General features: G+C 35.9%; 1 protein-coding gene across 5 annotated transcripts; it reads right to left on the bottom strand.

Annotated features, from left to right (window-relative positions):
• Positions 1-1,668: 1,668 nt before the first annotated feature.
• LOC122275044 lies at positions 1,669-9,624 on the bottom strand. 5 transcript variants are annotated; one of them, XM_043083971.1, is made up of 10 exons: positions 9,464-9,624; positions 9,117-9,372; positions 7,689-7,793; positions 7,266-7,435; positions 6,560-6,693; positions 6,284-6,470; positions 5,299-5,857; positions 4,837-4,949; positions 4,510-4,753; positions 1,669-2,058 (listed from the first exon to the last, which is right to left on the bottom strand). In XM_043083971.1, the coding sequence occupies exons 1-10, from the start codon at positions 9,529-9,531 to the stop codon at positions 1,831-1,833; spliced, it is 2,064 nt and encodes a 687-aa protein (XP_042939905.1). In that variant the 5' UTR covers positions 9,532-9,624; the 3' UTR covers positions 1,669-1,830. The 5 variants fall into 5 exon arrangements, with proteins under 5 accessions (XP_042939905.1, XP_042939908.1, XP_042939909.1 ...); XM_043083974.1 differs by having other exon boundaries at positions 1,669-1,944; XM_043083975.1 differs by having other exon boundaries at positions 5,299-5,743.
• Positions 9,625-9,850: the final 226 nt, after the last annotated feature.

Here is a 9,850-nt window from a genome sequence, read left to right as displayed (position 1 = left end):
CAAAATACAAATCTACATTCCATGACAAAGAACACAATAAGTTTACAATAAAAAGGATCCTAAACTACTAAAAAACTCTTTGGCAAACAACAAAAAACAAATCGGCATGCAAGATGAGAGGGAGAGGCGAGAGAGGCTTGCCTCTGAGAGTGAGAGACTAGAGAAGAGAGAAAGAGAGAGAGAGGAGGAAGAGAGAAGAGAAGAGATTGCACAGGAAGGGGAGGAGTTAGGGTTAACTCCCAAAACGACACCAATTCGAAATTATTTAAAAAAAAAAATTATCAAAATGACATTTTGATAACAAAGATTTGTGTATATATATCTCTGTGAATATATATATATATATATAATTATATATACATATATAAATTTTGAGTTGGGCTTAAGCCTAGCCTAGGTGCAGTGGGCAAGAGATGGCAGGGGGCGATGCCCCCTAGGATTTACTCTGGATCAAAACATATATACACTAGTAAGTTTATGTTCAACGATATTACTCTATAATGTTAAAGTAATACTACATACAATCCTATGATATGCAAGTCCTGCGTAATCTTTTTGTCCATAACTCATTTTCATGCGAGTCCTATATTCACTTACTTTTTTCAAAAAGAGTACGCGAGATTTGCATATTCTAGTTCTGCAAATATCATTTTTCATAATTAATGTTATTAGTATGTTGCAAACAATACAATTATTTGATTGCTACGCTATTTGAACACCATATATCTTTAGTTGATAAGAGGAAATGTTCATCAGACACAAGTGCAATGTCTCCCCAAACAAAAAATCTTATAACCAGCTTACCTGGTTATCTCAGAAAATCAGCCCTCTAATCCGAACGTGACGTGTTTGCATAATAACCATGCATCTCACTACATCTGAACACAACACCTTTTTATGCCTAAACCCCTTTCTTCATATTCAAAGCCACACCCGATTCTATTCAAAGCCACACCCAACAGCTTGCATTCAACCCAACTGAAAGTCGACAGCACCCCACTCCATCCCAACTGATTTTTTTCACAAACACTTGCTACTATGTGAATGAAAGAGGCAACAAGCAAGGAAAAAAAAATCAAATTCAAATGTGAAAAAAATCAAATCATTGTGCGACGACAACAACCGTAGTGGGTTTGCTTGCTGGTTCGGAGTGATTTCTCTAACACTTCCATTTGCTGGCTGCTTTCAGAGTGCAGCTTTGGCTTGGAGCTCCTTTGGTTTCAGTGTGAAGCATTTGGATTGAAGTACACGATTTATCCTCTTTTTATTTTCTCTCCTGTGTTTTGGTCTATAGTGTTAATTCCACAATTACTTACGTGTCGCACTTGGGTTGAAGGGCTGGCTTTCCTATAAAATCAGATGGGTTGTTTAGAAGCGTTCCCCCTCTCCAAAACGTTAGATCATCATTCTCGATAACAGCATTTTCCTTTTTATTATTGTGTTTTACAGTCAATCGGGTGCTTATGAGTTATGGGCAAAAAACAAATTGAACACAGCCTTTTCCACCATGAAATAGAAGGACTACACAAAACCATGAAATAGAAAAATGCCAGAAGATGAGTTAATTACACCCAAAAACAAAGAAGAAATATTTTTTTCAAAGTCAGTCTTATCTCATCTTTTTACAAAAACTAGAGACGATTGAGGGATACATTTTAGTCTCTGCAGTATCCATGAACTGATTATTCCTTTTCCCATGATATATTGCATATTCCATGAGTCATAACTGCTAATGCAAGCATTGAGAGCCGTCGACATGAGGGAGAAGGTACTGTATATATTACAAACAAGCACAAGATCGATCTAAAAATCAATGAAATAAGAATAAGCTTAGCTGCAAGTAGGGCTGTCTACAACCCGGACAGGGATAACTGGAATCGAATCCCACCATTCTTTCAGCCGTCTGCTCCCTTGATCTTGACAGCTTCCCGTGCGCTTCCCTAGCTTTGATGTCATTGAGAAGAAACACAACGTGGTCACCATAAGAAGGAACTTCAATGGAATTACTGCTAGTAAGATAGCTAATCCAATCATTGCTATCATTACCATATCTGCATGCTGCATGCAACCAAGAAAAATACGTGCTTAATTCTATAAAGCTAAAGTTCTTAAATAATTCTCAGAGATGCATGATCTTTATTTAAGGAAAATTCTATAGGCTCCTCGACCATCCCACATTTATCCAACTATGATTAGGTTGATTGCTTATCAACATTTGAATTATTCTTTTTAAAAAATTATCAGATGATCCAAGAGTGATGGGAAGTGCTACATTTATAAAGTGGGATGAAATTAGGATATGAATGTAGCATATAACATTTCCTTGGAATATCCTATATGCTGCAGCCTCACCCACTCTTATCCTACCGTGATGATGTCGTATCATTAATACATTCTTGACCTTGTCATCTTAAAAAGCAGGAGTTGATCTAATAGTTGATAAGTAATATCACATCAACATAATAGGATGAAATAGGATGAAAGTGGGATGAGAATGCAGTACATTACATAGAATAACTCATCTTGAATAGATGCTGTATCATCTTGCTATGAATTCCATATATAGCTTTCTAAATTCTCCTAGAGTGATTGTGAAGAGAAGTTAGGTTCTCCTAATGTGATCGCGCAAAGCTAAACTTCATCAACTTCAAGCAAGATCTATTGTGTCTAGTTGGCTTGGAGTTTTCTTTTTCTTTTTTAATTTTTAATTGTTTAAATAAAAGTAACCCTATATATTACACTCTTATCTCCCTTGTATTATGGAAAATTTTTTATTTTATTGGAAGATATAGAGGGTCATGAACTAAAAAATGTTAGCCGTATAAATGTTGAATCTCAAAACGCTAGCTCAGGATTGCAATTGCGATAGATATAACATTTCCATCCTAATAGTTTCTCTGCCATAGAAAGGGCCTCATAAGTCTCCACGTTGAATCTTTTCCCTAAAAATGTTTAAATGTGCTAGGTTGAATCTTTCCTTAAAAATATTCAAATGTACTACTAAGTTCTTCTCTAGTGGAACTATGGAGTGGGGGTCGCGGTGGGACTCCACTACCCGCCCTCCGTCTAGCCCGGCCTGACCTAGTGGCGGAACCACTTATACCATGGTGGGCCATTCCCCTCCAAAAAAAAAAAAAATTATAATTCACAATTTTCCCCTCCCAAAATTTTTTTAAACCTTATGTACTTTCCAAAAATTTTTAAAATCTATATATAAATAGAAATGTTTTTCAAATTTTTTCTTATATGGCCCAAAATTTTATTTAATTTCTATTTATCATATATTAATCATGATGTGGTCCATTCAAAATTAATTTCCGTGCCCTAACAATTCTTTCAATTTGATGTTTAAATTCTTAAAAAGCTTAAAACAAAAATTAAATTTATGAGAATAATTAACTTATTAATATGAATCCCAAATGTCTTGATTATATAGTATTAAACTTCTTAAAATAAAACCCAAACTGATATGAACACTAGAATAATTATTTATGGTTGATATCTTGTATGAAAAAATAGTTAAGAACTTTTATCCATTAAAATTCATTAAGCAAGAAAAAGTTTATTTGACATCTCAATTGTAGTATTATATACTTAATGTGGTACCAAAATATTCAAATTTGACATGATACTTGTATAAACAAACTTACATACTAGAATGAAAGATGAGTTTATAAAAATTCGCCTATTAGTTTTTATTCAGAATTTTTTTAAAAACATATCATTACAAAAATTGATATGAATATTATTCCATAAAAGACTACAATAAGAAATTTAAAGGAGATAATAAGTTGTATTATTTAAAATTTTATTTTTACATGCATATAACAAATTATATATTTTTCTTCAAAATGAAGTCTCTTAAATTAGATAATTTTAGATTTATCCCATCTATCCAGTCCAATTATATATATATATATATATATATATATATATATACACACACATATACATATGTATATTAAAAAAAAATAACAAAATCACGTTGTTTTATCTTAGATTTTTATAACATTTTGGGGAGAGCTGGAGTGGGCAGATTGGCCCCCATCCTTATGGGGCACCCGGCCACGGAGGGCATAGCCAGCGGCCCCGTCTGGTAGGTGCAGGTAGCTACTGAGAGGTGATTGTCGCTAGGTAACAGTTCCTTTTATGTTTTTGTCTTCTAATAAATGCTGGCTTCCATGGCCTTTATCCATGGGCTATGAGAAACAAAGTGATGACATCCAGAGGATAAAATCAAGCCAACTACAAGCCAGTCTTCATCAAAAGTCAGTGCACATTGCTTCAAAATCAATCCAAGAATGTTTTCTTCAATTTATCGATGATAAAAATGAAAAAACAGGATGACTTCTTTTTATCAAGTAATCAAACAATATGGTTCTTCAATCCTAATGATGGCACAAACAGATAAGATTGCTTTTACTCACAACTTAGTAACTGCTAATGCAAATTACGTGAACAAATTAGTTTAGTAGAAGAAAGTGATTGCATAGGTTTGTAAAATAGTACCTCACGAGCCTTTGAGATGAATATTGACCATAGTTTCAATACTGCTATATTTGCTTTTCGCAGCAACTGATGAACAGTTTGCAATCCATGCTGAGCTGAGACTATGCTCTCTATTGTAGTCTGGTCAGAGGCTGTGCAAACTACAATCTCATTGCACCTTTCATTAATCCTTTTTCTTCTTGCCTGAAGCATCTTTGCCACAACCCATAAAAGGAAAGATGCGATTGCCTTTCCAACCCACTCCCTAAAAGGATAAGAGACGATTAAGCACCTCAAATTTTCATCCAGTAAAAAATCAAACTATAAATAAGGTGAGAAACAACTAACTTGTAGATCATTATAAGAGTTGCAGCAAGCACCATGAGGGTAATTGCAGGTCTTTCCCATGTAAGAATTTCTTGAAACCAAAGTACTGCACTTCTAGGTGGCGTTAGCAGCTCCTATGTATAAAAATTAATTGACACATGCATGAGTCACCCTTTAACATCTTTGGTTCATTGGAAACAATCAAGTTGAAGTGTTTATGCCGATCAAACTAAATAACTTTAAGCCAATCAGACTCTAGTCTTGGTTGGCCCCGACCAATCATGGCATGCTGAATGATGATGATGATAAGATATTAAAAATCATTTCTTTTCTAGACTTGGGCTGTGAAAGATTCTGCCACTCTTCCCTTTGGCTAAATAACTGACAAACTTAACATGGTAAATTGCCACTGTGTACCTGGCAAATGTGAATGAATGTTGAAATTGGAAGATTAATCTCTATAGTTTTGAGTTAGGTCCTTACCTTAAAGATAAAGGCGCTTTCAGCTATTCCTTCCACGTTCAAACCCTCAGTGGTAGCTTTAGCAATAGCAATATTCTTTTCTTCCTCTCTAGCTTGGTTAATAACAGTTTCCAATGTGGTCTGGTTTTCATCTAAAGCCACTGCACACATACTTTTATCACCAACTGCTTTTGCTTCCACATCTGAGATGATTGGTAGAAACATATTTAGCCCCACGAGGATGGAACTTGCACTGCAAGGGTGCCTACTATTAACCTTCTTTAGACTCTCCGCAAGTTCTTCCAGTATATAATCTCCCTTTGGCAACTCATCAAACAAAGCGAAAATTAAGAATTTTGTTGGAGCAGGGGCTGATATTCTTAGTAATTCCCTTGCAGCATGAAGCCTTATGATCCCCAATATTGTCCTTGCATGAATTTCCCAAGCTTGCGTTCGACATTCCACCCTGTATTTTGATAAGAACCTATGCATGAGCATAATCTCCTTTATGAGTGCAAGCCAATGGTCCCGTCTTGTGGAGCTCACTACCTCAGGGAACTCAAGCACCACTTCTTCTGATCTAAAAAATTGGTAGAAAATGTTTTTTCATAAATCATATTGCAAACACATGCTAGGTGACAAGCTTGCTCATTTGAGATGCATATGCCTATTTGGGGTGCTATTAGCTATAGCAGGATTACACTACCTTATCTAACATCATAGATTGAAATTATCACCCCTATTAGCACGCGTTTACCAATGGTCTAGCCTTAAAAAATAATCAAGTGTTTTGGCCTTAAAAGAATCAGGTTTTTTAATTGATAAAAATGATATCAATATTTAGCGTTAATGTCACATTGTCAAACAATGAAAGATGTCATAACTTGCCTAGAGCATTGGGCCAAACTAGAAGGCATGTAACCCCAAGAGAATCAGTATATAAGCAAGCTCATCCACTTTAAACATGTGTGACTTCTGCTATTCATGTGAAAGCAAGTATCCTTACAATTCAGGGGACTCGTACACTACGGCCTTGTCGAAAAGTGGAGCACCCCATGGTCCTGTACAAGCTGGTCTCACCCTATGTTCAGTGTCCTTTGAAAGATCTATTTTGAATGCATCTTCATATGTTATTACTCCCGAAGCCTCAAAGTAGATAGCATAATTGGTAAGGGTAAGCCTACCTGGAAAGGCTTCATAATGAGTTCAAGGAATAATCACTTAGATGATTAAGCATTCTCACCTCAATTAGTGATCAATAAAAGAAAATCATAAGACAAACCAGGCTGACTTCCTGCTCCGATGTGCCGTATCACTCTCTGCGAGGTTGCAGTTCCCTCAACATGCAATATAACTTCATCGTAAGCCAGCTCCACACCCTTTGGTGTGGCTTGTTTATGCAAATGTATTGTGCATCTATAAAATCAAGAATTCCACAAGAAAGGCATAGTTGGTTGGAAATGGGATTTCAGTAAGTGTATATATCGGTCATCAATGTGTATTTCCTCCAACATTACAATCAGAGATTACTTGTTCTTTGTTTCATTATCTTTAATTTAAGCTTACCTAAACATTGTGCATTAAAGCTTGAGAAATCTTTTTCTTATTCTTTTTTTGCTCAACTTCAATAGCTTTAAGAGAGAATATTTTAGTCAAAACAGATTAAGCCCAAAGAAATAGAAGCATGCAACCCTGCATGGTCATGTGCCTAGATCAATGATTCTTGATAAAATCAAGCCTACTTTATACACTGCATTTTGCCCCATTGGATACGACCAGGAAAATAGAATTACAAAAACAATATCTTGGGCACCCTTCATGATCTCTATGCAGTCTGTTGTCTGATGTGTGATCTTTATTTTCACCATGCAATCAGTTTTCAACCAACCAATTTTACACCTATAACGTGTTTATGGTTTCTTTTCAACAATAAAAATGGTCTATGTATGTAATTTCAAATACAATAAAATGCCTCATATGATATTTACTTGTCAACTTCTTTTAGAAATTTGTCGTATGCAGGAAAAAATAGCCGATTGCCTGTCGGTGTTGTCAGAGTTTCAAAGGTAAATCTTGCATTAACAGGATCTGCAACTAATGGAACCAGTGATGCAAACCACGCAAATCCATCTTCTCCAACTTTTGGCCCATCATCAACCTACGAAGACAGTGCACAAAAGACAAAGTTCAGACACAAGGTATTCAGTGCTAAGGGCTGAGAATCAAGCAACTCCATCAATAAATGATATTCTTTCCATATCTTGACTTAAGCCCACAACTTTCATTAGATTTTCTTCATTGAAGCTAACTGATGCTTTTCTTATGCTTCAATGAAACTGGCCAACATTGAAGATTAGCAGTGCCTCATTTGTTGTAGCATTAATTAACAAGGAAATTTTTTTACAGCTTACAAGGAGTAGCATGACGTCTGAATAGAAAAGTGGAATATCATCTTGTTCTTCATCCACTTTTACAGGTATCTTCTTGTCTTCTCTCTCTTTGGCCACACACTCCTGCTACATCATAAATCAACAATGTAACCATCAGAGAAGGAATTAGAAAAAAATTTGATCAGTACTTAATTATAAAAGCCTAAAACATAAATATCCATATGATATTGGGAAATAAGAGATTTCAGGTTACTCTTAAGTGGAATTATGGTAAAGACGATAGATACAGTAGGCTTCTATGTGAATGAATCAGCACATTGTTTCTAATGTTAGAACTAAGCATAACATTGGAGGATCTGGTTTTAGGCCACACAAGGTTGTGCTTCCTTAAGGTCCAACAAATTATTCTTACGTGATACCTTGAATTTTACTACAGACAAGCCATTAATTGAAATTACCTTTGGTTAATGCATTGGCATGAGACATAACAAAGAGGAGAATAAGGACCCATCAAGTAAAAGCCTGAAGAAGCACAGGCAAATAAGCATGCTATAGACTACCTTGTCAATAACCCTTGGTTTTCTGAGTTCGATTTTGGTGAATTAGTGAAAGTGCAGTCAAGAAGCAAGAACCAAAAAAAGTAGGAAGGAAAAGAGAGGGAGAAAAGAATAGAAAAATTTTTAAACAAAAAAGAAAGAGTGCTGGCGAGTAAGGTAAAGCATGAATTTTTAGCAGTCTACACTAGATGGTCATCTAAGCTTCTGTTCATATCAAGCCTAAGAAGATAACAAGTACAACCCCCCTCCCCCCAAAGAAAAAAAAAAAAAAAATCACCAATTTTCTCATTTTTGTGAAGAAACTGATATATAAAATTAGTAAAATAACCACTTATCCCAACATCTTAAACCGATTGAAAGAGAGAGTTTATTACGTGGGCCAGACTCACCTTTAATAAGTAGGCTTCCATGAAATATTTTAATTGAGGTGGAGTGTAAAGTAAGGTACAAACTAAGGACCTTTGCTCTTATACCTCGTTAAATCATCAAAGATTCCAAAATTTTAATGGAGGGGCTCGTTCAAGCGATAAAGATTTAGTTCTGGTTTGATTACACAAGATCAAACATTTTTATTTTATCTTATATAATCGTTATAAATTTCTTAAATTTTTATCTAAAATATGATAAATAATTCACTTTTTTTAAATTTTAAAATAAAAATAATATTAAAATATAATATTATAATAATATTTTATTCAAATTTCAAATTTGATCTAAAATATATAACCAGACGAGGCTAAATTTCCTTGAATGTAAACGATGTCCAGGTGGATTACTTTAGTGTGGAAAACTCGACAAGGGCCTGTGTATCCTGAAATTAGTCGGGATACTGTTCGAACACCGATGCCAATAAAAAGAGAGAGAGAGAGAGAGAGAGAGCCCATGTCCGTACCGTAGAAGCCTCCTCATCCGCAGAGCGTGGCATCTCCCATGCAATCATCATGTCGAACGTGAAACGGCTAAATGATCCATCGTTAATATTTTCTTCTATGTTTAGGCACGTCTCCTGTGCAAGGGCCTTTGCACTACAAAATTCCACAAGCTTCCTTGAATATCCATTACTACAAATATTACTCGTGCTCTCGTCTGGTTTCCAATATTCGGCTTCGATCTCTTCCTCCAATTTATCAACACTAGTGCCTAGTTTCCTGTCAGCAGACAAATTCGGAACACAAAAGGAAAATATTAAGAGAAAAAACAAAACGAAGAAAATTTTGAAAGAAAAGAGAAATCACATACAGAGCACATCTCCGGACGACATCGTTGGCAGCGGTGGAAAGATGCTTCAACTTCGCATTCTCCATCATCTTAGGTGCAGAATAGGGTAGTCTTTTTTGCCCTGATGCAAATTGCAATATTGCGGGGAGAAATTCAATAGGAGCTCGTATGGCTTTTGTAGAACGGCTGGTTTAGGTGTTTCGTTATTAGGCTCACACGTCGGGATTGCCATGCAAACACCTGGTGCATTGCCGATTTGCATGGCCGCATTGACTCCCCCACTCCCAGTGCTGATGCCGCGGGCTCCCAATTACGGGTTGTCGTTGGGCCATGCGCAGCGAACCGATTTCCAGTCAGTCATGGCCAGGCCCAGCCCATACCCAACTATTATTCCCTTCTGGTCTTATC

Source organism: Carya illinoinensis, chromosome 9, assembly GCF_018687715.1.
Source record: "Carya illinoinensis cultivar Pawnee chromosome 9, C.illinoinensisPawnee_v1, whole genome shotgun sequence".
NCBI lineage: Eukaryota > Viridiplantae > Streptophyta > Magnoliopsida > Fagales > Juglandaceae > Carya > Carya illinoinensis.
The sequence above is the reverse complement of the archived record's forward strand: the minus strand, read 5'-3'. Positions and strand labels throughout refer to the sequence as shown.

Bases quoted from the DNA above. Each gene is read 5' to 3' on its own strand.
- LOC122275044 (XM_043083971.1), bottom strand. From the start codon at position 9,531: ATGATGGAGAATGCGAAGTTGAAGCATCTTTCCACCGCTGCCAACGAT. The intron at 9,373-9,463 runs GTATGTGATTTC...GTCTGCTGACAG, and splicing joins GTCGTCCGGAGATGTGCTCT to GAAACTAGGCACTAGTGTTG. The intron at 6,694-7,265 runs GTAAATATCATA...TTGATTTTATAG, and splicing joins TTTCTAAAAGAAGTTGACAA to ATGCACAATACATTTGCATA.